Source organism: Gymnoscopelus microlampas (assembly GCF_963454915.1).
Source record: "Gymnoscopelus microlampas genome assembly, chromosome: 3".
NCBI lineage: Eukaryota > Metazoa > Chordata > Actinopteri > Myctophiformes > Myctophidae > Gymnoscopelus > Gymnoscopelus microlampas.
In genome coordinates, this window is record NC_139940.1 from 11,485,552 (window position 1) to 11,513,051 (window position 27,500).

General features: G+C 45.3%; 2 protein-coding genes across 9 annotated transcripts in view; both read left to right on the forward strand.

The window, feature by feature from the left end:
- Nucleotides 1-17,445, forward strand: part of arhgap33 (Rho GTPase activating protein 33) — a 58,013-nt gene extending 40,568 nt beyond the window's left edge. For 5 of the 8 annotated variants that reach the window (XM_084052556.1, XM_084052557.1, XM_084052555.1 and 2 more), the window contains exons 12-27: nt 210-312; nt 656-836; nt 1,073-1,155; nt 1,279-1,386; nt 1,713-1,852; nt 4,517-4,682; nt 7,716-7,840; nt 8,267-8,341; nt 9,419-9,594; nt 10,371-10,814; nt 10,959-11,045; nt 11,777-11,957; nt 12,259-12,425; nt 12,935-13,105; nt 14,320-15,084; nt 15,753-17,445. In XM_084052556.1, coding sequence (XP_083908682.1) covers nt 210-312; nt 656-836; nt 1,073-1,155; nt 1,279-1,386; nt 1,713-1,852; nt 4,517-4,682; nt 7,716-7,840; nt 8,267-8,341; nt 9,419-9,594; nt 10,371-10,814; nt 10,959-11,045; nt 11,777-11,957; nt 12,259-12,425; nt 12,935-13,105; nt 14,320-15,084; nt 15,753-17,441 — 4,661 coding nt within the window. In that variant the 3' untranslated portion in view covers nt 17,442-17,445. The remainder of the gene's footprint in view (nt 1-209; nt 313-655; nt 837-1,072; nt 1,156-1,278; nt 1,387-1,712; nt 1,853-4,516; nt 4,683-7,715; nt 7,841-8,266; nt 8,342-9,418; nt 9,595-10,370; nt 10,815-10,958; nt 11,046-11,776; nt 11,958-12,258; nt 12,426-12,934; nt 13,106-14,319; nt 15,085-15,752) is intronic. The other 3 variants (XM_084052554.1, XM_084052559.1, XM_084052558.1) reach the window with 3 other exon arrangements.
- Nucleotides 17,446-24,386: 6,941 nt separating this feature from the next.
- ppox (protoporphyrinogen oxidase) overlaps nt 24,387-27,500 on the forward strand; it is a 9,347-nt gene continuing 6,233 nt past the window's right edge. Inside the window, exons 1-5 of the mRNA XM_084051410.1 lie at nt 24,387-24,489; nt 25,570-25,656; nt 25,862-25,996; nt 26,759-26,874; nt 27,245-27,377. Of these exons, the coding sequence (XP_083907536.1) occupies nt 25,573-25,656; nt 25,862-25,996; nt 26,759-26,874; nt 27,245-27,377 (468 nt within the window). The 5' untranslated portion in view covers nt 24,387-24,489; nt 25,570-25,572. The remainder of the gene's footprint in view (nt 24,490-25,569; nt 25,657-25,861; nt 25,997-26,758; nt 26,875-27,244; nt 27,378-27,500) is intronic.

Below are 27,500 nucleotides of genomic sequence, written 5' to 3' on the forward strand. Positions count from 1 at the left end.
CATTCTAGAGTACTATAGTAATGGGGATCTTCATTCTCTCTCTCACTGTGTGTGTGTGTGTGTGTGTGTGTGTGTGTGTGTGTGTGTGTGTGTGTGTGTGTGTGTGTGTGTGTGTGTGTGTGTGTGTGTGTGTGTGTGTGTGTGTGTGTGTGTGTGTGTGTGTGTGTGTGTGTGTGTGTGTGTGCGTGCGTGCGCACATGTATGTGCAGTGCCTCAGGTGTTGACCAGTTGTTCAGAGTTCATAGAACAACATGGAGTTGTGGATGGAATCTACAGACATTCCGGAGTGTCCTCCAATATCCAGAGACTACGGTAAACACTCAGATGACATATCCTCGCTGTTGGGCGCAAACCTTGTATCTCCATATTTATTTCCCTGTAAATGAATGCCCTACTTCATCATACAAGAGTGTTGCACAAAAGTAGTGAAAATAGCAGATATACAAGCTCACAACGTGTCGCGATGTGACGCATTGTGAGCTTGAAGATCTTCTATTTTCACTATTTCGGTTGTATCATCACGTCTCATCTGTCACACCGTTTAAATCTAACCTTTCCTCAGATAGAGTAGAGAGACAATCATGAACTGAAAGATATGAAATACATTCAAATAAGCCTCCCTTAACCCCCTCTCTCTCTCCTTCCATCCCTCCAGTCATGAGTTTGACTCTCTCTCCTTCCATTCCTCCAGTCATGAGTTTGACAGTGAGATGTTACCAGACCTCACTAAAGAGATCTACATTCAGGACATCCACTGTGTTGGGTCTCTGTGTAAACTCTACTTCAGAGAGCTGCCCAACCCACTGCTCACATACCAGCTCTATGACAAGTTCGCTGTGAGTGCGCACACACACACACACACACACACACACACACACACACACACACACACACACACACACACACACACACACACACACACACACACACACACACACACACACACAGCATTGAGTTCACATGGACTTATCCATTCTTGTGTGTGTGTGTGTGTGTGTGTGTGTGTGTGTGTGTGTGTGTGTGTGTGTGTGTGTGTGTGTGTGTGTGTGTGTGTGTGTGTGTGTGTGTGTAGGACTGTATGGGTGAAATGACAGACGATGAGCGCATGGCGAAGGTCCATGATGTGATCCAGCAACTACCACCTCCTCACTACAGGTAACTTGTCTGTCTGTCTGTCTGTCTGTCTGTCTGTCTGTCTGTCTGTCTGTAGCTTTAGTCATTTCCAGACAGTTGTAATCACCCAGTGTATTCCTAAAAGTCTATACTCTCTCCTCTCAGGACGTTAGAGTATTTGATTCGTCATCTGGCCAGGTTGGCTACTTGTAGTGGAGAGACCAACATGCACATCAAGAACTTGGCTATAGTTTGGGCTCCTAACCTGCTCAGGTAAGCAGCCAAATAGTAATTTAATTAACTAACTCAGCAACTCACTCACTCAGCAACTCACTCACTCACTCACTCACTCACTCACTCACCCACTGGTTCAGTGGTTAGCACTGTTGGCTCACAGCAACAAGGTCCTGGTTTTGAACCATAGACATAAATACGTAGATGCCATTGTAGGTTCTACGTCCCTACTGGCGCCTGCAGTTTGCATGTTCTCCCCATGATTTCTGTCAGTGCTGTTGAGCAACACATGAATGGAAAAATAAGTATCACAGCGCGCAAGTTTGAATCTGTGTGTGTGTGTGTTTGCATGTGTGTGTGTCTAGGTCTAAGGAGATTGAGACAGCAGGTCTGGTAGGTGCTGATCCTTTCAAAGAGGTTCGGATCCAGTCTGTGGTCGTTGAATTTCTGCTGAGTCACGTTGACGTTCTGTTCTCCGACTCCTTCACCTCTGTTGGAACGCAAGGTATACTCTTCTCTTCTCTTCTTTATTATTGTCTTTCTTTCTTTAAAGCTGAAATAACGCACCAAACTTTCCACTGTTGAACTATAATGGAGAACCCGTTGGGTAAGGCGAGATATTTCCCTTTGAGTTTAATGCAATACCTTTTGTAAACCAGTAGTTGTCCTACCCAACCACATGATCTGAAGGCCAATACATACTCCTTCCGACGTCGGAAAGTCTCCCGGTTCAGAAAGGCTTTTATAGTTCGGAGAGTCAGGACATCTGGAGGCGCTCAGGTTACGAGTTAAAGTTCTTTCCAAAGCTCGGAATGACGTCATTTTGGAGTTGTATCACCTCCCTTATCGAAGAAAAGTTCAGTTCAAAGGGTCGGAAGGAGTATGGACCACGCTTAAGTCTCAATAGAATGGAATGGAATCACCTTTCCATTCTATACACTACCATGCAGATTTATGAAAATAATGTTATATTCACTAAAGCAAGTTATGGAATTGCAGCTTCAACTAACATGTCTAACAAGTTGTTTTGAAGCTGAAGAACCATCATGTGATGAAAACATGGTGTACAGGTTAAAGCCGTGACTAGAGTCCGTTCCACTGTGACATCAGATCTTGTGTACTGTAAACCTGCCTATAGTGGATCTCACACAAACAAGCCAGCGCAGTGCAGTGCACAGTGGGTGCTAGATGCCAGCATCTAAAAGCAGTGTGTGTGCGTGTGTGTGTCAAATCATTCCGCTAGCGGAAAAAAACCTGAATCCATGACTGCTCAGATCACAGGTCGGTAGAGCATGGTGAGTTCCTGCAGCTCTGCGGAGATAATGGCTGGAGGCTCTGAACGGCACATCGGCTCTCTGCGCTACTAACCAGCAAATCGTTGCGGTCGGTAGAAACCTTGTATCTCCATATTTCAACTTTTTGCGTTTTTCTTTCGTAAATTGATGTCCTACTTCAGGAGTGTCGCACAAACGTAGTGAAAATAAAGTGAGAAAAGGAACGCTTTTGGACATACAAGGTTTCCACCCCGACATCGACGAAATATAGCACTCCTTCGTGTCAGCGCTCCATTGGTTGCATGGACACTCCAGTGAAAGCACTCCCTTACCCTCCCCCTGGCATCCTTTTCTTTTTCAAAAATAGCAAAGTCTATCTACAATCTCACAGTGTATCACAACCCGTTGTGTAGATCTGATATTTTCCCTATTCGTCGTATGACGAAGTATATTGGACTGAAGTGGTTAAATGGGGTGTTAGTGAGGTGTTTTAGTTAAAAGGGTAAAGCTATATTATTCTGATATTAATCATTTAATATGTCTTTGTGCATTATCATGGTTCTCCCCGTCTCTCCAGCTCTTTGGTAAATAGAAAATACATTTTCAGGTCGGGATACCACTTTTGTCCAAGCAAGAGAGAGAACCACACACAGATCATACATTATCAGCTTCAGTTTTATAATGTTCCAGTTCCAATTTTGTTTGATAAAGTTTGTTTCATTACTTCCAATTTCACTTGTTTATCCTTTATCCTTCCTGTATGAGTTCTCTCTCCTGACTGGATAAAATCTTGACCTGAATTTCTATTTTCTGTTTACTTAAGTACTAGAGAGACAGGGAGACCCCTGTTACTGAACACTCTATAGCAATGATTGCTGTCAGAATATAGAGCTTTAACAAAACAACAACAAAAAAACATCACTTACCTTACACCCCCTTAAACTGTGAGACTATAAACTAATGGGAAATCCCAGTGAATGTGGTGTAGTTTTCCTGTTGTGAGGTGGCAGTCTGGAGGGTCTAACGGGCCTCTTGGAGGTTTCACATATTCACAAACGTTACAGTGTACCTGCTCTGTTGCCATGGATACCGCAGACCAAGAACCAGTGATACATCTCTGTAGCAACATTTAGGTGGGGGTGTATGGTTACTAGGCAACCGCGGAGCATGACTAGGCAGATAATGACAGCAGGGATGGAACGAAGAGGAGGGAGAATAAGTCTGCATTATTACGCTGCTAAAGTTAGGTGTACTTCTTGGGATGGATATATTAAGCAATGTGGTATGACTCTGTCTGCCATATGCCATTTTTATCATGTTGCAAATTTTAAAAAGAAATGTATGAACTAGAGTTGGTTCATTTTCTCCCCAATGCAGTTGTCATGCCAATTCCCCTCACGTGTACTCTCTCTGTCTCTGCCCAACCCCTACTGTTGGTCTTGGGGAGGGTGTACTTACCTACAATTTATGGACAAATATGTGTTGTTGCTGTAAATGGTGTTGCAGTTTTCACTCCTCAAAAGGCTGTCAAATACTTCTCACCTTTCTTTTTTAAAGAAGAACATGGCAGCAGCTAGTTGCTGTTAACATGAATTATCTTCAACCCCCCACTCATTCTGTGTGTCCCTGTACTTTGTGGGTAGTCCTGTGTTAATGGTTTTAATGTTGGGTTTTATCACAGCATCGTTTCTCGTTCCCGCCGCTCGCCTGCTGTGACTCCATTGGCTCCCCGTCCTGCAGTGACTCCAAACCTTGATGTTGAGTCTCTGTCTCACTGTCCGTTTAGCTAGGTTCTCTGTAGAAAGCCGTTTATCATCACTCCGCCTGCTCTCTATCGCATGCTGTCTTTCCTCCGGCCGCTGCATCGATGGTAACAGTCACAATCCTCTTTCCAGCAGGTCAGCAGTTCCTGGCCAGACCAAAGTCCTTTGTGTCCACTCGTCTGTTATCTCTAGAGGAGGCCCAGGCCAGGACCCAGGCTCCTCTGCTCCTACAGGGGGCGCCACCACCGCCAATACAGCAGGGACAGTACCACACTGTACTGGACATACAAGATAACAGGTCGGTCCCCAATCTAGATCTAGGTCAACAACTTGACATATCTTGGACTCACTATGAATAAACTCTGTTTTGATCAACGCATCACTTCTATATCCATAAGCAATACCAGCACAGCCCCATTCTGTTGCCCCCCCCACCTCTTGTACTGTACTTACCTTACAAAAGCATAATTCAACACATCCTGTTGTGCTGTTCCTTATGCTTCTTCGACATGTTGACCATCTCAAACAAAAACAAACCTACCTGAAACACACACATACTGCCTCTAAATTCATTAGCCTTCTTCCCACACCCAAACGCTCAAGACATGAACGACAGACTCTCAGAGCCATCACACACACACCCAGCCTGGAAACCAGACCAATCTGCCAGATTGGAATTAGATTAGTCTGGCCATGCCGGGCCATCACACACCTGCCACTCACAATATCAAATTACACTGATCACCCCCTCAATCGTCACATCACATTACTGCCATCGGACCGGAGATATGGGACTTGAAATTGGAAAATACCTTCCTTTAGCTCAGTGGTTCTCAACCAGTGGTCCGGGGACCACCAGTGTACCTTGAGGGGGTCCCCAGCCAAATTAATAGTTAGGAACCAAATTGATCCTTATGTGTCTGTAACTCTGAGAGTGTACAAATGGAACCAAATGGACCCGTTAGGGTCCATTTGGTTCCATTTGTACACTCTCAGAGTTAAATGAACACTAATGATGATGATACAGTGTAGATTGGGACCCCCAAGAAATCAAAATGGTTGAGTCCCAGGCATATCTTTTCAAATGGGGGTCCGTAGGATAATATGTGTCAATTTGGGGGTCCTTGACATGAAAAAGGTTGAAAACCACTGCTTTAGCAGGAGCTTTGACCACTCTGCCATTGAAGCATTGAACAAACTGCCTCACTTGACAATGTTGTGTGTTAGGATGCATGGATGTATTTATGGGGATTATGTGTATGGTCTTTACTCTTTACCTGTGTTGTTGCTGTGTTGGGCTGTGATAGCAAATCTCCCTCTGAGACAAACAAAGTCTAATCTAATGCAATATAGACCCAGACTAGAGTCTACTGAAATCTATTATAAACAACCGAAATATATCTATTATAAACATCCGAAATCTGTTGAAGCTGCTGCATTCTGCTGAAATCCATTGAAAGTATTGAAGTCTATTGTAAATATTGAAATGTACTCAAATCTATTACAAATACAGAGATCTATGAAAAGTGTTGAAATCTGTAACAATCTACTGAAATGTATACATTGAATTCTGCAGAAATACATTTAAATTATTGAAATCTACTGACCTCTATTGGAATGTACTGAAATCTGTTAAGATCTACTGAAATTTAAGTCTATTGAAATGTACAGAAATCTATACGATACTGAAATCGAATCAAATCAATTAAAAACACTGTATTGAGATGTACTGAAATGTATTAAAATGTTCTAAAATCTGGAAAATATGTAATGCTACTTAAATATATTGAAATTATTGAATTCTGATTAAATACTATATATTGGAACTATTGAAGTTTAATGAATATATTGAATATCTATTATAAACTACTGAAATCTATTGAAAGTATTGAACTGCACTGAAATATAATCAAGTCTACCGAAATCTAATTAAAATATTGAAATATACTGAAATATATTAGAATGTACTGCAGGGGTTTTCAACCGGTGGTCCGCGGAGGTATTGCAGGTGGTCCCTGGCCATCGATTCAGAAATGTAGTCAAATAGGTCAACATCTAATCTAAGATTAGTGGGACTCATTCAAATGACCACCAGTGAGTCCCAGGACTCACTTCATTGAAAACCCAACAACATCACTGTATTTTATTAGATATTATATTGATATTATAGCTATTTGATTTGATTAGATATGTGATGTTACCTGACAATTAGTTGACTTTTGGTGAAAAAGCCTGCATAGTACATATATATCGGTATCGGAAATTAGGAGTTTGACAATATCGGAATATCGGATATCGGCAAAAAAGTCAATATCGAACATCCCTACTCTTTGCTGATAATAAAATGCTTTTTTTGTCCAGCTCATGAATGATAGCCTGTGATAGTGTGATTAGTGAGTAACAAGTAAGGAAAAAAAACTAGCATGAACCCTATGGAAAAAATAAGACTGGCACATCCGCTGGACGGCAGGTGCAGGGCCAACAGTGGATTAATATAAAAAATAATTTTGCACACTGTAACTTGCAAAAAGCTCCCAGTGGTGCATTTTCAATTCAATTCAATTCAATTTTATTAAAGTGTCAAATCACAACAAGTTGTCTCAAGACACTTTACATGTAGAGAAGAGACCCGACAATCCCACCCTGAACAAGCAATGTTTGCGACAGTGGCAACGAAAAACTCCCTCTTAACTGGAAGAAACGTCAGGCAGACCCTAGGTTCTAGGGTGGCGGAACCCCCCCACCACTATGATGTGGGGTGGGTCTATGATGGACCCACCCGACCCACCCGACACAATAGTGGTGGTCCCCAGGTTGCTCTTAGTCAGGATGGTGGTCCCTTGCTCAAAATCCATTTATAGTATTGAATTCTACTGAAATCTAATAAAATCTGGAATCTATTAAAAGGTACTGAAATGTATTAATGCATTGAATTCTACTTAAATCCACTTAAATCTACTGAAGTTATTGAAATCTAGTGCATCTATTGAAAGTATTGAAATGTAAAATTTCTACTGAAAGTATCACTGTACTGAAATAAAGTATTGAAATCTTCTGAAAACTATATTAATGTACTGAAATCTATTCAAATCTACCGCAATTTATTGATTCATTGAATACTACTTGAATCTATTTAAAGTATTGAAATCTACACACTTCTTTTGAAATGTGCTCAGATCTCTAGATGCGTTGAATTTGACTTAAATCTATTAAAATCTGCGGAGATATCTCCAAATGTCCACCTATTATGACTTGGGACGCTAGGGTTCAAAATGTCATTGAATGCTATTAAAATGTGAGTCCAGACGTTGATTGAAAGATGTCTCTGTAGGAGGAAGAGGGGGCTGAAGGAGAGGAAGGCCGCAGGAAGTTGGAAGACCTTCTTCGCCATCGGGAAGTCGACCCGTAAGCCAATGAGGATCAGCTCCCTGTTCCAGCCCACCATGTCCCATGCTGGTACGTCACCTGTTCGCATGTCGGTCACATGTCACTACATTCAATATTCCATATCGTTGCTGTCGGGCGGAAATCTTTATCTTTATATTTTAAGTTTTTATATCAATTGCATAAATTAATGCCCTATTTCGTCATACTACAGTGTCACACAAACGTATCAAAAGTAGCAGATATACAAGCTCAAAACGCGCCACGATGCGGCACGTTTGGAGCTTGTAGATCTGCTATTGTTGCACCTTTATGAATTTTTATCCTGAAAAGTAACAATTTTGGACATTTGAGATTTACACCCAAAAGCAACGGAATTTAACATCAACCACTCTATCTCATTTTCCTGCTTTGTCTTCTGCTCTCGGTCTGTCTCTCTGTTGGTGTGTGTGTGTGTGTGCGCGTGTGTGTGTCTGTCTGTCTGTGTGTGTGAGACAGGTTGTCATGTGGACAGTGTGACTCTCAGGTCAGCTAAGAGTGAGGAGAGTTTGACTTCTCAGCACAGTGGAGCTGGTTAGTATCACATTACCATAATCTAATGACATGTTATAGATCATTATCACCCACAGGGTTGCCAGATCTGCTTATTACAATTTGCCCGCAAGATTTTATTTGAAAATAGCCGATCTACAAGCTCACAACGCGCCGCATCGCAAAGCGTTGTGAGCTTGTAGATCTGCTATTTTCAAATATCTGATGTATATGTTAAAGTGCTCATGTAGTCGCTTCTTTTGGGCTGGTTTTCCTAGACCTGGTTGCTTGTTTCTCTCACAGAATCTGGCAACACTGATCACCCAGTTATTCGTTGTTGGGTTATCCAATCGAGGATATACAGAGCTATGATGAATCTCCAAGTGATAGTTGTTCTTCACATACCCAAAGCCTCAACCACATGAGCCCTCAGTAGACAGCAGTGTTTTAACGCCAGCATTCTTGGAACCTTGACAGATTGATATATATATATATATAATAATGAATGAATGAATTAAATACATTAATGAATTAATAATAATTGGGTCGCCTTTCCTAACTGTTAGGAGCAGTGGATTCCATTAGATGAGATATACCAATAAAGTACCAGGTACTTTTGCCTAATGGAAACCAAATAAGAGTATAGAGTAATACTCCATAACCGGCTCCAATAGAGTCCATTGGAGCCGGTTCTATTCAGTTGAAATGCACCAAAAGACAACAAGAAAATGGCATTGGATCAACACAGCACATGGTGGCACATTAGCATACTGTTACCAGCCCTAGGGCTGATATGGCTTATCACCCTCTCTATCATTGTATCACTCTCCCCAACCAGGGCAAATAAAGGCTTGGTATGTGATTATATTGAATACATTAACACACCTCTTTACACACTGCAGCTGATTACAGAAGATATTTTGCTTACTACTCCCTGCTTCTGTCTCTCTCTCTATCTCCCTCTTTCTCTCTCTCTCTCTCTCTCTCTCTCTCTCTCTCTCTCTCTCTCTCTCTCTCTACTATCTCTGTCTGTCTGTCTGTGTTTCTCTCTCTCTCTGTCTCTGTCTCTCTCTCTCTCTCTCTCTGTCTCTGTCTCTGTCTCTCTCTCTCTCTCTTTAGCACCAGGGGAGGTCCAGCGGTTGCGTCGCCCTCGATCCAGTAGCGATGGCCTGTCATTAGCTGCTGCCATGGAAACCCATCTGCACCCTCACCGCCCCCCATCGCGCTTGCCCTCCTCCCGCTCTTATGACAGTCTGTTGCCAGGAGAACAGCGCCATGACAACCGTGACGAAGAGGTAGCCAAGTTTTAAAGCTTGTGTTACTTCGCCAAGTTAAAATTGTCGAGTTTACATCTTCCAACTCTGAAAGAACATCTCTTTAGAATTCCTCTGTACATTCTAAACACATGAACACACACGCATTTAATGAACGTTCTTTAAAGAAATTAGTTGAAATGTTTAATATCGAAACTAGGGAAAGCCTACCCTCCATAGTCAGTCTAGGAAGGGTGTACTGTAGACCAGTGGTTACCAAACATTTTAGTTTGAGACCTAAAAGATAAATTTGATGTCTCACCGTGATGTGACACGTTGTGATCTTGTAGATCTGCTATTTTCACTACTTCTTAATTTTTTTGAAAATGTATTTGGGTATTAGAGATACGATAAATAGAGCCAGAACCCAAGGTAATACAATATAAACCGACCCGGACCTAATTGACCATAATAAAATGCAGACCCAAACCTGTACGGGTCTTGGGCATTGTCAGGTGTTTTCGGTTCGGGGGAAACCTGTGAAGACCTCTAGAACAAGAGGAATGAGGAAGTAACCCGCTTTCCACTAGTGGTTGCCAATCGAGCAACCAATAGTTCTAAACACTACTGTATAGTTCCAAATACAACTGTATAGTTCCAAACACTACTATATAGTATAGTTCCAAACACTACTATATAGTTCCAAATACAACTGTATAGTTCCAAACACTGAATCCTCATAATGGGTGTTGATGAAGGTTTCCCCGTCTTGCAGAGATAGTTGGGTGAACGATTTAAATGTGTTTGTTTTGACTCAGGAGGATGACGAGGATGGAGATGAGGAAGATGATGATGAGGATGAGGAAGGAGACGGCGTTTACATGATGCCAGATTTCTCCAATCAGGAGCAAGCGTCTTCCTGGATGGCGGAGGACGTCATCGACTTTAGCCCCACCTTCCTGGAGGACGGGCCAATCGGATTGGGCAGTAATCGGGACTCTCCTCCCAGTGGCAGCCCTCCGGCCTATCACTGCCTCAACCACCAAGTCCAGCGTCCAATCACAGAGGATCCAGACTCAGTGCTCAACCAATCAGAAGCTGTTGCAAGGCGGAGTTTGATCCTGGCTGCCACAGCTCCGCCACAGCAGGTGTTCTGTCAGCATCGACCATCCAATAGCAGCCCAGAGCAAGGCGAGGCAGCGAATCAGAATGCTTCTCAAGGCGCTTTCCCACCCCCTGAGAGGCGGTCCTTCACTAAGAAGGTGGGGCTTCTTTAACGTTCTCTTAAGAGTTATGTTCGGAAAATATACTGTATACCCGGTATGCACAAACAATACATATACTTTATATATGAGGAGCTCTTACATTTCACTGCCTTACTTACTGTCATGTTGTCTCCTGTGTAGATGGTCCATGCTTTGTCTTCTAAACCTCCTCCCAAGGCACCAACAATGGACATCTCTCAACCAATCGCCATCAGCGTACCTGCCAAGGTCAGTATGCAACATGTGTTTGTGTGGTAAATATAAATAAACTCTTTAAATCCTTCATACTTAGTTACCGGAGTCCCCTATAGGGGTCTACACTAGGCCCCCTAATTGTTTCCATCTACAGGCTGCACCAAACACCTAACCTGGAGACCCTGGTAGATCCCATTTTCTTATGGGACTGATAAACAAGCCTGTATTTGTTTTGTTGAAATAGTGACTGTGTCATGCACATTTCTTCCAGTGCATACTGCAGGCTTTGCTGACGATATTAGGAAGACATTTTGGAGCTCTGGCACTCCAAATCATCCACACTTTAATGTGGAGAATACGTGATTTCCCATTCAAGTCGATGTAAAAGCTCAGAGAATGTCTAATATAGGGAGGTGGGGCAGGTGAGGGGTGGAGCCTAGCGAACGATCTATTGGCATAACTACTAAAATGAAATTGATTGAAAAGCCAAAAAAGATAATAAACAAAGAAAAAAAGAACAGAGACATAACACAGAGGCTGAATTTTCCCTCACACCGCTTTAATTACTAATTGCATTGTTTTGAAATTAACGTGACTACCGCACGTTTATTACTGTTTATTAGTCGATATAATGGTGTTAGACACTGGTCTAGATCTTGTTAACTCACCTTGACCTCTCGGTTGATTTCTCTATACTTGTGAACACAGTCCAATATCCATATGTCTCTATTTCTACCTCTATCATCTGTCTTTCTTTGCATCAGGTTTTAGAGATGATAGGCGGGCGGGCGGGTGAATCCCAGCAGCCCGCTGCCCCTGGTGGCTCGGCCCCGCCCCCTCAGATGATCTCCATGTTGCTGAGGTCATGTGACTTCCAGCTGAGTGACAGCTGCCAGCAGGAGCTCCACAGCAAACTGGGGACGGCCGTGCCTGGGTCTGTTAAAGGTGAGAGAGAGAGAGAGAGAGGAAAATGTGAAAAGATGGAAAGAATGTTTTACAAAGAAGGTGTAGATCTTGCTTCCGTAAATATAAAAGTGTTACGTTGTTACATGAGTGTTTATCTAATGTACAGCCTACTGTCTAAACGTATGTTATTTAACATGCTGTTGTACTGTCTGTGTCAGTAGTCATGTATGTCCATGTAGTGTGTCAGTATGTCTATGTTTTGTCAAAGTCAATTCCTTGTGTGATTGTCAGTCAATAACATGTTTATGAATTATGTCTCTCTCTCTCTCTCTCTCTCCAGGTATACCAGGACCTACCGGAGCCCCTCTGCCCCCCCAGCAGCCACCCCCACCCCCTCCTAAAAACCCTGCCCGCCTCATGGCTCTGGTCCTGGCAGAAAGCGCCAACCGTCAACTCCGTCACCAGGGCTCTTCCCCGCCCTACCACCCACCTAATGCCAACAGCAAGGTAACATCCCCTCATACCAAACCTCCATGACCCTCATTGTCCCACAGCAGGAAATGATTAGATGTAGCAATCATCACCCAATAAAAAAAGTTTGCAAAGATAAGAAGAAAGCAGCTTCCAGTGCGGTTCTCAACCTTTTCTGGATCAGGGCACACTTGAAAATCTTGAAAGTAGGCCGCATGTCTAGTTTAATGATCACTGGATGGTGTTCCAGCTTGGATCAATGGAACGAACATAGTATCATTTAAGTTCCTATCTAAGTATTTGGTATAACAGTGAAAACTAATTTTTAAAGAAAAAAATGCATGTTTTGTTTTTTCATTGAAATCTTAGTGTTTTGCAAGTTATTTGGGGGCCCACTTGCAATAGCCTCACGGCCCACCAGTTCGGCACCAGCGTACAGGCCGGGAATCGCTGACCTATGATATCAACCGGAAAAACATGTCAAGTTGATATTCCTGTGCCTGTTACTCAGTGTCTCTTGTGTTGTATTGTGTTGTCATCATCAGGCTGACAGAGACCCTCGCCACCAGCTCTCTCTGTCAGCTGACGCTGCAGAGCTGCTGGCCTCTGAGCCCACCGTGTACTCCTCTGTGGTGCAGCGCCCCCTGTCTGCCTGGATGAACAACAACGGTGCTGAAAGTACACAGCCAGGCCAGGCCACCAGGACACACACACAGGTAGGGGAGTGTGTGTTACAAAATGTGTTACAAAATGACTTCTTGAATGTGGTAATTTACTAGGTGTCTAAGTGGTTCTAATGAAAAGGAATTAGAATTGCATTTTGTTTTACCATTTTATTTCTGTCTCTGTGCCATATCCAGAGATCGAATCTCCAATCTAAAAATTAAGAGGAACAGGGAAGTAATATTTGTTTGCTGGTTAGAAAAGGCTGTCATTAGTTAAACTTACACATTGTCTGCAGAATATTGCTGACACAGCCACATTGCACACGGCGGTGCTTGAGAATCTAAGCGCTCACAGGATATTTTGTCAGTGCCTGCATGGAACATGTGTGCTATGTAGTTATCAATGGAGGGTAAAGAGGCTACCACTGTCAAACTAGAAGCCAAGGTTAACTTAAAGGGCCACTTCGCAGATTTTTTACCTGAAGCCTCTGGTTCTATTGGGAGGACAAACACTTTACTGAATGCGTGTCCCAAGAGCTCACTCTCAAAACCTACTTCAAATGTACCCAGAGTTTTACAAATTTTGGTAAAGCCGACAAAGTCACCCTTTAAGTGTGTGTGTGTGTGTGTGTGTGTGTGTGTGTGTGTGTGTGTGTGTGTGTGTGTGTGTGTGTGTGTGTGTGTGTGTGTGTGTGTGTGTGTGTGTGTGCGCGTGCGTTTGAGTGTATGTAGGTCAGGTTCTGTTCTAGTCTCTGTATGGGTCAGTGGTTGTGGGATTTAAACCCCTGTTCAGGCTGACTACTAACCCATTAAAGCTCGATTTATACTTAGTCATGCAACGGTGTCACTTCTGAAAATAGCCAATCTACAAACTCATGCAACGCATTGCGTTGTATTTTTGGAAGTGAGCTTATAGCTTGCCTGTTTTTGGCAAGGTGAGCTTGGTGATATTACATTAATATTAATATATTTCCGGCAAGTGACACCGTCTTACGATGGAGTATAAATTGAGCATAACAGCTAGAAGCATCAAAGAATCCATAAAGTTTGAATAAATAGCACTTCCCTTTAAAAACACCAATGATCTCAGTTCGAGAACGGTACATTGTCACATTGCACAAGTCACTGTAGATGTTTGTATATGTTTGATCTCAGCTTGTTTCCTTATTGATTTCTTATTATTTGCCATGGCACTGTTGCAAATGACGGTAAATTGAAATGTACCTCATTCCCACTGCATGTGTGTTTGTGTGTATATCTTTCAGGACACGGGCACCCTGTCCTCTGAGACGTCCGTCTCTGACTCTGTAGCCACCGACCTATCGGGAGGCAGCTCCTCGGGAGACGAACACACTCCCAGCCCTGTCTACACCAATCAGAGCCACAGCTCCAGGCGAAGTCCCTCCAACTCGCAGCCGGACCGGCGGAAGCCTCCTGCTTATGGCCGCCAGCTCTCCGCCCCTCACCTGCACCAGAAGACCACGACCGCGGCTTCTCCCGCCGCCGCCACCACGGTGTCCGCCTCCGTCTCCACCCAGAACATCTCCGCGGCGCCCCAGGCTCAGCTGCAGCACTGCCAGCACTCCCAGTCCCAGTCCATGGCGTATCCCCAGTCCTCCCAGCCCCAGATGCATCACTCCAGGTCCGAGAGCTCGCCCCTGTCCCAGGCCATCGCTCATCAGCCCGGAAGACCCAAGGTGCCGCCCAAACCTCTGGACCTGGTGGCCCCCCAGCGAGAGAGAGACCCCCCGTCCCAGAGGAACAGAGACCTGCCTCTCCAGGTGGCCTCTGGGCCCACCAGGGAGCCCCGAGAGCGAGACCATAACCCTCTGGCCAGGTCGGAGCTGCGGCGGTCCCTGGACGCCGACAGGGTGCGTCGTCTGGTGGGGGATGCGGGCGGCCAGCCCCCGCTGGCCAGGGCGTTCTCTGAACGTCTGAGTGGAGCTCCAGACAGGCTGGCTAGGTACCATGCTGCCAGAGCCGCTAGCCAGCCTGTCTCTGCCTGCCCTCCACCACCCGCCTCCTCACTGGTACGTCACAGCACGGAGGACGGGGGACATGGGAAACAGTGTAGGAGAGACGGACAGTAGGAAAGTTGATGGGGATACAGAATGTAGGAAAGCTGAGAGGGAGACAGTGTAAGAGAAACAGACAGTAAGAAAGAGGGGAGGAAGATAGTGTATGAGAGACAAACCGTAGGATAGCTGATAGGGAGACGGCGTAGAAGGGACAGACAGTAGGAAAGCTGAGAGAGAGAGACAATGTAGATGAAATAGACAGTAGGAAAGCTGTGAGGGAGGCAGTGTAGGACAGACAGGCAGTTGGAAAGCTGAGAAGGAGACATTGAAGGAGAGACAGACAGTAGGAAAGCTGAGAAGGAGACGGTGTAGAAGAGACAGACAGTAGGAAAGCTGAGAAGGAGATGGTGTAGGAGAGACAGACAGTAAGAAAGCTGAGAGAGAGACAATGGAGAGAGAGCTCTGGTAGGATCAGATCCTAGACCAGCAGGTGTCCAAGGTGTTTAACAGACATACAGCTGCCTTTTGTTTAAAGATGAGGGATAAGTCATTTCTGTCCCTGTAAAGAGAGGGTCCCTGTATCACTACTACACGTCAACACTACGTGTTCAGCCCATGTCTTCTTATCTCAGTTCTGCCAGTGACCATGTTTGTCTCTGCCTTCTGTTGTCTCCCTGTAGGCCTCCCATCAAGGCTCTCCTCACACTAACTTCCACCCGATGGCCTCCTCCTCCGTAGACGACCAGGGGAAGATGGAGAACTTCTACTATGAGATCGGAGCTCCTAAGGGCGACGGGCCCTTGCCGCTCCACCCGCACCCCCACCCCTCCCCCTCCGGGCCGCCCAGCTACGCCCGGCACGCCTACCTCAACATGCGGTCAGAAGACTTCCTCTGCGATCGCCCCGCGGGCAGACCTCTGTCCCGCGGCGGCCCGGGCTACCACGGCTACCAGGGCGGGGCCGCGGAAGGCGGTAGGCGGGGCCAGCTGTGGTCGTCGAACGCCACGAGAGCCTGGGCCGCCTCCCACTCCCTGCGTAACCATGACAACCGGCCCCGCCCCCAGCGGCAGACGGCGTCGTCGGTCCGGCTGCCCGCTCGCAGCGAGATGCACCCCCTCGCCAACGCCTCCTTCTCCCCGCTCGTCTCCTCCGCGTTGACTCCTGCCGCGCCCCAGGCCCACCCCGCCCCCCTCCACCCGTACTTCCAGAACGGTCGGGTGTATTACCGCTCGCAGCCAGACGACGCTTCCGCGCAGCAGGGGGCCTCGCAGCCCGGCGCCGAACGACCGGAACCCGTCTACGTCAACTACCCCTTCACCACTTCCTCCTCCTCTTCTCAACCTCCTCCTCCTCCGTATGTTTCGTCCTCCTCCTCCGCTCCTGTAAGTCGAGGTTGGGCCACCAGCGACCTGGACCCTCCTCAACCTCCTCCAGATCCCTCATCCCCTCTCCTCTCCCCACTGCTCCTCACTCCTCCCGATCAGGAGCAGAGAGACTCCTCCTCCTCTCCCTCCCCGTCGTCTCTCAGCCCCTCCCCCGCGGCTCCCGAACCCACGCCCACGTCCTCGGAACCGGATCGAGACGCCAGCCGCCGAGCCCCGAACCCCGAAACGGAGGGACGGACGGACGAAAGAGAAAGAGGAGAGAGAAGGGAGGACGGAGGAGGAGCGATGGAGGGGAGAGAGTGGAGGTCGGGGGAAAGCCCCCCCGCAGGGTCGAGGGGTCGCGACGCCACCCCTCCCCCCATGTCTGGCCAGGACATCGCCGCTCTGCTGATAGAGAAGATGACGCAAGAGGACAGAGAGGAGATGAGGAGCAGCAGAGGTCCAGGCACCACCTCCCCCCCCTCCCCCCCACACATGCACCCCCCGAACCCCTACGCGCCCCCTCCTCCTCCCCCGCCTTACCACCACTCTGCCTCCCAGCGTGGCGAGGCGTGGTGGCGCTCTGCCTCGGCGGGCGGCCAGCGGTACCGGCAGGTGTTTGACGTCCTGCCCTCCGGCGACCAGGTCCTGAGGTTCCACCGCTCCGAGGAGGAGGCAGCGGCGGCGGCGGTGGCGCACGCCACCGACCACAATGCCTACCCGACCCGGCCCGGGTACCAGGAGCCCCCCTACCCCCACCAGCGCTCCTCGTACCCCTCCCACCAGCCCTCTGCTCCCTTTGGGGGTCCCAGAGGGAACTACCCTCTGCCGCCCCCCCAGAGCCAACCCCAGCAGCACACGAGTCACTACCCTCCACCACAACCCCACTACCCTCCCAGGAGGGAGATGATCCCTGATCCCCGGGCCATGAGGGGCCAGAGAGGGCTGGTCCGACAGGGCAGTCTGCCCGGAGCCCCCTGGAACCAAACCAGGTCCTACTGCTAGACCGCAACTCCTTTAAAAAGAAAAACAGGAAAAAAAACAAGGCAGATCTTGTAAAGGCGTTCCAGCATTGTCAGACAGCACAGTTTAGAGATGGAGATGTCACAAGCCCAGATTTGAACCTGTGATGTTTGGCGACGATGTCTGTTGTAGCCTGCAGAGTTACAGTCTGAGCCGTCAGGGAACTCCTTAAGACAGCTCTGATCTCAGAGCAGTAGGAGGGCGTGGCGTCCCATCCCACTGCTCAAAAAACACAGAGCCATTGTGTTCAGAGGAGTGCTAACGCCCTGCTCTCCTATTGGTACGTAGTTAGTTTGATAACACAACCACGCCCCTGTACAAACACACACTGCAACAATGATAGAGTGCAGCTATTATGTACATTTAATTGTTTTGTGGATAATCATGTTCATACCTTACATCAGTGGTGTCCAAGTCACGTGTCATCAAGGGACTGAGGTTTTTGCAACAAAGCACTACGCCAGATCATTTCACAAATTAGCACAACTTTAACCAACGAGGGTGTGGGATAATTATTATTATTATTTTAATTAATCAGCTGATGTAGTGTTTGCTTGGGATGAACCTACATACACCCTCCATGGCATATGAGTGGACGCCACGGCCTTAGACTGAGTTCTGCGCAGGGGATTGTTCAGCGGGGATTCATAGAACAAAGGACACACACTGCATGTAAAATGCAGTTCTGTGCCTGACTGAGTAACCTCAGTTTTCTATGATGAGGGAGGCTGCCGGGTGGGAGGCGTAGTGGTAAGAGTGACTGTCCTGTACAGTACAGAACAGCCCTCGTTTCAATCCCTAGCCCGGTAGAAGTGTGACGTTTCAACCGAATCTGCTCACTCATGCTGCTGTAATTCGCCCCCCTGGAAGAGACAGACCTTCAGATGAAATGTTTCAGCAGGGAGACATACTGTAGAGTTTCATCAGGAAGGAGCTCCTGCCTCTTAAGAGGAGTTGGGTGTACAGGTCTTAGCAGGTCTCGTTGACTTTTAACACCCAGAGACCACAACGAGACAGAGCATTCTTAAGGAGGTTTTCTGTCACCCCTGTCTCAACTCTGTTGTTACTTTAGCTGTCAAACTCATCGCTCGAAACGCCGTTCAGACAATTTGCCCCCAAACTGTCATTGACTGGCAGCCCGGTAGAAGTGTCAACGGCTTGTAAAGAGGCTGTGGGGCTTCTGCTGGGAGACCGATTATCAACACAAGCACAGATACTGGTTGTAAGGCAGCGCCAAGGGACCAGGCTGTCACCAGCCAATCAACTCAGCACACCACTAACAGCTGGACCAATGAGGAGAGGGCCAGACGAGGGGCGGTATAATCACAGAGAGGACGAAGTGTCTTATAGAAGGACAGAACCGGCTTGGTTTGACTTAATGGGCTGGTTTTACTGATACCATTTGCTATCAACATGAAAGGCCCAGGATACGCCATGGGATGGAAGAATGGAAGCGGATGGGAGCTCAGAGGACTGGGTGGAGAACATGGCAGTAAGGACCTAATGGACTGGATTTAACTGGAATGGACCAGAACAGAAGACTGCCTCAGTAGTATGTGTACATAGAGGTGTGCGTGTGCGTGTGCGTGTGCGTGTGCGTGTGCGTGTGCGTGTGCGTGTGCGTGTGCGTGTGCGTGTGTGTGTGTGAGAGAGAGAGAGAGAGAGAGAGAGACTATACAAAAAGTGTCTGGCTCACCCATGACTTATTAGTGAGGAGACAGACTTGTAGAGTTTAAATTAGCAAAGGCATCATTTTTAAGTTTTGTTTTCTCTCATTGTTTTGTTTTTTGTTGGATTCATTTTTTTGTATTTATTTAGTTTGATCCCTGTTTTCCAGCAATGCCAGGATACAACAGTATAGCTGGTCTTCTTTAGTCTGTGAGCTGCCAATGATAGTGGTGTGTATGTGTATGTGTATGTGTGCGTGTACGTGTACGTGTGCGTGTGCGTGTGCGTGTGCGTGTGTGTGTGTGTGTGTGTGTGCGTGCGCGTGTTTGCACGTTGTGAGGTGTACAGTAACACTGCCTTCTCGTTTTATAAGTGGCCTGTCTGTCTGTACCTGTCCCTCTGTGTGTGTGTGTGTGGGTGTGTGTGGGTGTGGGTGTGTGTGTGTGTGTGTGTGTGTGTGTGTGTGCATGCATGTGTGTGCGCTGTGTCAGTCTGTTCTGCTCTTTAAGATATTAGCCATAAGGAATTGTCTCTATGCAACGTAATATTCATGTTAGGCTCTGTAGACGTACTTTGATGACCTGTCCGTTGTTCAGTCAAACACACAGATAAATACTGAACTCGTCTGCTCTCCATAAACACTTGAGGTGTAAAGGGCGTCTGAAAGGTGTGGACTCACAGGGAGAACCCTTCACCGAACGCACACGTCCTCAGAGGGACGATGGAATGTGACAGGTGACAGGAGAAGAAAAAAAACTCCCAAAGTTCCAGACAGAAGCTCGGTAATCCCGACTGTGTCGCTCGGCAACAGGAACAGATTTTCAAGCTTCGAGATTGAAAATCGGTTCTTTTTTTTCGGCAAGCGGCGGGTGGCTTCGTGCTCATCCTTGTGACTCCAGGCGTTTCAGACTCCCTCTGTGATCGGAAAACAATGTAACTGCTATACATTCCACTCCATGCTGATAAGCACATTATACAGTAGGCACTGAACTACAGTCTGTATGAAGCTGTGAAGTTTGTCCACGGCGACATTCCCTACTCTCTCACCATTGTGTCTTAATGCTTACCTCTGTTCTATAACCTGCTAGACTCACATACACACGACCACCTGTCTGTCTGTCTGTCTGTCTGTCTGTCTGTCTGTCTCTGTCTGTCTGTCTGTCTGTCTGGGTTTAGTGTGCAGTCTGTCTAACTTGATTCATAGTTAGACCCTCCAGAAAAACTCGGGCAAAAATCCTTGATTATGTGGGCTAAAACTCTTGATTATGCGGGCTAAAACTCTTGATTATGCGGGCTAAAACTCTTGATTATGCGGGCTAAAATCCTTGATTTTGCGACGTAATATGCAGTTTTTTTTTGCAATTTTATGCGGTGAAATTGCGGGAAGTTGCGAAATATGCGGCAATATGCGGCAATATGCGAAATATGCGATATGCGAAAAGTTGCGAAATATGCGGAAATATGCGATGCGAATCACATATTATGCGATGCGATGTGCGTATTATGTGATGCGATGCGGCCTTTTTGAAAAAACGTTACCCCCGCATAATTATGCGCCATTTTGCTGATTATGCGGTAAATTCTGCGATCGCATAAACACATTTTTCTGGAGGGTCTACATAGTTGACTGTTTAGTCGTACAGTATGTCTCAAGCATTGAGACGATCAGACAGGATGCCACGGAACTAAATGGTGCATTTTAGATATAGTAGTATAACTGCTTCAATAGAGGAATACTGTGTTATTCAAATGTATTGGGAGTCTTTACGGTCAACTTATAAATCCCAGTCCCAATGTGATGAAACCACTTGAGAAGCACTGCATGCCTGCCGGTGTCGTTGAACCGCAGGATTTGACCTCTACGGGGGAGATGGGGAGTAGCTTGTCTTCGCCTCGATTTAAGCCTGATTAAACTTTGTCGTGCGACGGGGTCACGTGCCGTAAGTAACCGATCTATAAGCTCACAACGCATCGCATTTTTGGCGTGCGGGCCCGTCATACGACAGAGCATACTCTTTAAGACCGGGAACGCATTTGTGTGTCATTTTTAGATTTCTTTGGCTATTCAAAAATAGCAGATATACAAGCTCATAGTGCCGCACTATGAGCTTGTAGATCTGCTATTTTTGAAAAATCATGAAAAGTTGTGCAAATATTTGTAACTCAAATGTTTGCTTCTGGGGGTTCCTGGAACTAAATATTTAACAAATATTCACTTTACAAATATATATAATCGTGCCGCGCTATGAGCTTGTATATCTGCTATTTTTGAATAGACAAAGAAATCTAAAAATGACACACAGATGCGTTCCCGGTCTTAATGGGTTAAGCATTACAAGGTACGTTTTATTCAAACGAATAGTGACCGCATGTTTCTGTATTTAATCAAGTGCATTTTATTTTTAACCGTTTCTTTCTTTCTGTACGCCACCTCAGTTTTCAGTACATGTGAGAGACTGTTTTAAAGTTTGTAACCGGACTGTTAAGCCAAATTAAATTTATACTGTGTGAGCCGCGCCGTGGATAATGTGGCATGAGCCACAGCTTTTGGCTCACGCTGTATGAATTAGGCTTTAGAAACTTTTAATTTGATCCTGCATCAGTTCATATAACTTTTTATAGAGCAGCTGTGATCCACAGCAGGGGTTGTTCCGCTTTTACACACACACAATGGTGATTCAGATCATGTGACACCCCGGTTACGGTCGATACAATATGCTTCTATGAGGATACGTTTTACACTATATGTTTACAATGTGAATGTGCGTGCGACATGTGTGTGTGTGTATGTGTTTGGTTGCGTGTGTAACCTGCCCTTATTCTTTTCATATCTATGCAGTGACATATAAGTCAGTGAAAGTTAGAAACGCTTCATGACTGTACTACCTACATGTCGTGTGTGTGTGTGTGTGTGTGTGTGTGTGTGTGTGTGTGTGTGTGTGTGTGTGTGTGTGTGTGTGTGTGTGTGTGTGTGTGTGTGTGTGTGTGTGTGTGTGTGTGTGTGTGTGTGTGTGTGTGTGTGTGTGTGTGTGTGTGTGTGCGTGCGTGCGTGCGTGCGTGCGCGTGCGTGTGTTAACCCCAGTGTGTGATAGACTCTGGGTCTTGCAGCACTTGTGTTCAGGCAGTGATGTTGATATTTTGTCAGAATTCTGAGGTGTGAATAAAAGATGCTGGCTCAACAGGAAACAATTAGTGCTGTTTTTTTTTTAAACGTTTTCTGCCATTGGTGTCCACTTATGTGAAATCTATATTTCAACCAAACACTGCAGCTAATGCTAACTAACTAAAACCTACCGCCTTTCTCTGGTTGAAGGTCATAACTGTATTCCCAGGTTTCCAGGAGGTGGCATACCCGTTTTCTATTCCGGTTCATTTTCCATTGCTTCGTTTGATTGTCTCTGCAGCAGATTTGAACTGGAAACGGTAAGACAGCTAATAACACCCCTTTCTCTGGTTGAAGGTATATTTATTAGTGAAATCAGCTGCAGTGCGATGATGTTTGGTTTGGTCAGAGTGATGGAAAGAGAGAGGGCCAACAACAAAAGTCCAAAACGCCTGATCATCAAGTAGACCTTGGATACTTTGAGTTGCATATTAAATTGATTCAGTGCATCACAAACGGTCTGTTTTGCTGCGACTTCTACGAACTATCGAGAGGCTCCACGGTTTGCCATTGTTGGAAAACAACAAAAAAGGTCCACTGGAGTGAACAGAGGTGTCGCCACTCTCTCTTTTACTCTGGTTTTAATGAAACCCTTCATTATTAGTTGCAGAAGCTTCAGGAGCACATACTGTGTTGTTTAGTACTTGTAAACTTTCACTTCTATGAAAAGGAAAGTAGTTCACATTAGGTGAGCTCAATCCACAGAGATAATGGTATAAATAAATATACAAGTCCTTGCCACCTTTATTGCCACCCTGGTTGTTCTGTGTTGGCTATTATCAACCAAAGAGTTTGTCATCCTTAATGCCTGTATACATTTCTCTTATCTTATATCAACACTGAATGTTCAGTCAAGCAAAACATTTTGAAAACGTCTTTTGAATTCCATTTCTCCTAACAACACAAACAAATTCTGATTCTGATTTAGGTGGTGACAATAACTATAACTAATATTTCACATTCTAATATTGCGAATGTGAAATATTACTTATTTTGTTACAACTCTTGTTTTTCTAGGGAACTGTGCAGCTTGCTAAAGAAAGAATAAAACCGGTACAGGGACTGTGCAGCTTGCTACCATGTAAATACAAAATCATATTTCATTTGCATGGTAGCAACCATATACATTATTTATACTATATTATATTATATTATACACTTACACATGCTGGTGGGTCTGCAAAATAATTTGTAACGTTCTAATTGATTTATTGAATACCAGTAGGCTACTTTATTAACCAGTGGTAGTACAGTAAAAAAAAAGAAGCTATGCTAAAAGAATAACACAAAAAGCCCCAGCTGGGAGGCTTGTTTCCATTGTGGTCCATTGTACTCAATTAATCATCAGCAAGACATACAATACATTACATCTCAGTCCAATATCAATAATCCTTGAACATTTTTAACACAAATCTTTGCCTCTAGGAGTCCCTGGCACAACACATTTTCAGATGGGGGTCTTTAAAATGTGTGCAAATCTTTGAACATTTTTAACACATCTTTGCTTCTGGCGGTCCCTGGCACAAAACATTTTCAGATGGGGGTCTGCGGTCAAATACATATCAATTTGGGGGTTCTTGACATGAAAAAGTTTGAGAAGCACTATCCTAAACATCATGGCACAGATCTCATATATAAGAAATACATCTGCTTTGGGTAGAAGGAAACGTGACTTATTGAATTGTTGGTCATCAATCATGATGAAAAGGTTGAAAGATATTTTCAGATTCATGAGTGCAGTTTCTCTTTCAGGCCACCAGGTGGTGGAAACAACGGCCACATAACTGAACATTCACCAACAAAGAAGAATATGTATGACACAGGAAATTAAGTAACCAAAACCATTTAATTTTACCATACCTCTATGAATTTTACACTCCAAAACGGTTCTCAATAATTATAAACAGCTCCTCGCCATATTATAAGTCACCTACCCGTCATCAACTACACGATAATATAATGCATTCTTGTGAATTTACATGTATCAGTATCAGTCATATCAGTCTGTCTCAAAGCCCCGCCCCCGAGGCAGTAGTGGTAATAGCTTTTATTTTGGAAATTGTACCGGAAGTGTGTTTTTATTTTATTTTGGAGGACTTGACAGAACGCTGTGTTGTAACACCTCTGTTGTAACTGTAGGTTCTGTCACTACCCTGTCATGATATAACCATTATAACTCTATGGATACAACCCGCTACGGTAAGGTCACCTTTTATTCATTTATTCCGATGTGTGCCGTTTAAAAATAGAGCGTTCTTATTGAGGTTTGTAGCTTGTTTATGTAATAAGAATCGTCCTTCAGTGTTAATTGTAGCTGTATATAATAATTTAAGTTAGAGAGTACCGGGTGGTCTCGGCGGGGGTTTCAAATGATGAGCTGGGGACTGTTGTTGCCGTAAACAAAGACCACCTGGTGGTCTTTGAGAGACCACCTGGTGGTCTTTGTTTACCTGTCACATGTCAACAACAAGTGGGGTACGTACAGGGACTATCTGGGTAGGTTCCTTCAAGGGGTTAAACATAGACCATTTTACAGGTCTGTAACTCTGAGTGAGAGGGGTCCATTTGGTTCCATTTGTATACTCTCAGAGTTATGGGGGTCCTTGATATTAAAAGGTTGAGAACTGCTGCTCTATAGGCTGTTTGTCTCTCTTTATAATGGTGCTCAAAGAGGGAACAGGTCACACTACTATGTTGCATCAGGTTTTATTGTCTGTCTGTCTGTCTGTCTGTCTGTCTGTCTGTCTAGTTTCTCTAGCTTCATGTTCAGTTGTATGGTGATGTGTTCTCTCTACAAACAGTCTTTTACATCTGCATTCATCCTAAAACCATGAAACAAGGTTTCTATTCCAAACCCTGGTCAATGAGCAGGAGCACCTCTAGTGCACAGGCTACAGGTTTTCTATCGCAACAGGATCTCTCTCTCGCTCTCTTTCTCACTTTTATATTTACATAAACATGCTTATCTGAGCCACCATGTCATTTTGCAGTAGGCTACTGTAGGACTGCAGAGACGGAATGAAACAGATAAAAAACTCCCTGTCTCTTATCAACAGACCTCGCCCCCACAGCACACATAACCCAACCCTACCCAACAACACACACACATCATCATGATGAAGTCAGCACGACAGCACGCATTCATTAATACAATAATACGATTGTATTTGTTTTGAGGAAGCGCTTAAAAATATCTCTGATGCTGAGAAACCTCTACACAGTTACTCTGCACTTATTCTTGTTTAACGTGTCCGTCTGTCTGTCTGTGTGTATACATAGTGAATGAAGACGGTAGCTGTGTTAGGAGGGGGGATCGGGGGGTTGGCGGCATCTTACTACCTCGCCAAGAGCCCCCAGGTTACCAAGGTAACACACACACACACACACACACACACACACACACGCACACACGCACACATGCACGCACGCACACATACACCTTGCTATTTTGTTTGTCATCTGTCATCTACTTTTCTTTGAACCTTCATTTGTGCTGATGTTTTTCAAGTACAACTTGACATTTCTTCCATGTGTTCCAACGTGGATTATTTTGAATGGTTTTAACCTGCAGGTCATCGTGTGTGAGTCCAGTGGACGTTTTGGGGGCTGGTTGTGGTCGACCAGGAGGTCAGACGGGGCGGTGTTTGAACATGGCCCCAGAGGGATACGACCTGTGGGGGCAGTGGGACGGAACACGCTCAACATGGTAGTAGACCTTGCATGTCCTAAACCGGTATTATTATAAAAACATTTGAAAACATAGTGAAAATAGCCGATCTACAAGCTCACATCGTGAGGCGTAGATTTTCACTACTTTTGTGTGACAAAAGTCACACAGTTTTTTTGTATGATGAAGTTGGGCATTCATTTACGAAAAAACATAAAAATGTGAAACATGGAGATATGAGGTTTTTGCCTGACAGCGACTGTATGATATTTAACCACTTAAACCCTACTTACGTAGTTGACAGGGATCCCCCAGGGCTGTATTCTAGACCCTCTAGTATTTCCTCTACACCAAATAGCTTCATCAAAAATAGCCTGTATACAAGCCCACAACGCCTCGAAATCAACGGAAAAAAGAGCGAAAAAAGACGAAAAAATTGTGGACCAAGTGCAAAGCTGACCCTGGTCAACTAAGTATTAGTTTATCAAGTATAGAGGGTTTAAGTGGTTATATTATTTTTCCTGTATATTTTTCTTCTGCCTGCAACATATCTTACCGATCTGTATTGATACTGTTTTCTTGCACACAATTGAGGCTATTTTATGTTAATGTTCCACACTTGACACAATTCTTCACTTGTATTATGCTGTAGCTTGTTTATTAGATCTTGATTTGTTTCTATGACTCTAAACAAGTCCCCTCTCATTTTCTGTCTGTCTGTCTGTCTGTCTGTCTGTCTGTCTGTCTGTCTGCCTGTCTGCCTGTCTGTCTGTCTGTCTGTCTGTCTGTCTGTCTGTGCAGGTGGAGGACCTGGGTCTCCAGGGGGAGGTGTTGCCGGTCACCTACAGTCACGTTGCCTCCAAGAACAGGTATCTGTACGTGGGTGGAGAACTGCACCGGATGCCGTCTGGGTTCAGGTGAGACAGCTTGGACCATGGAGGTCCAACTCACTGTTGTACTGTGGTAGAGATTAGAGAATCTGTCCTGGGTTCATTTCCCCTCCCTGCCATGCTGAAGTGCTCTTGAGCAAGAGGCTCTGTTCTGAGTGAGCATATATAGATATAGATATAGATAGATAGAACATATATATATTTTTAATATTAATGCTATATTATCATTGTAATGTTAGTGTCTTTATTTGGGGGCCCACCGGCAATATCCTCACGGCCCAACTCTCTCTCTCTCTCTCCCCTCCCTCACTCCTCTCTCTCCTTCCCTCTCTCTCTCTCTCTTCTCCTTCCCTCTCTCCCTCCCTCCTCTCCCTCCCTCCTCTCTCTCTCTCTCCAGTGGAGTGATCCAGACGGTTCCACCCTTCACTAGTCCCATCCTGCTCAGCGTTGCCAGGGAGCTGCTGGTGAGGAGAGGCAAGGAGGAAGACGAGTCCATTCACTCCTTTGTCTCCAGGAGGCTGGGGGACGAGGTGTGTGTGTTTCTGAGAGCAGACATGGTTTGCTTGTCTCTCAGACATGGTCTATATTAGGCCCGCTTCCTTTTTCCCTCTACACCAAATGTCGCCAAAAATAGCTGATCTACAACCTCACAT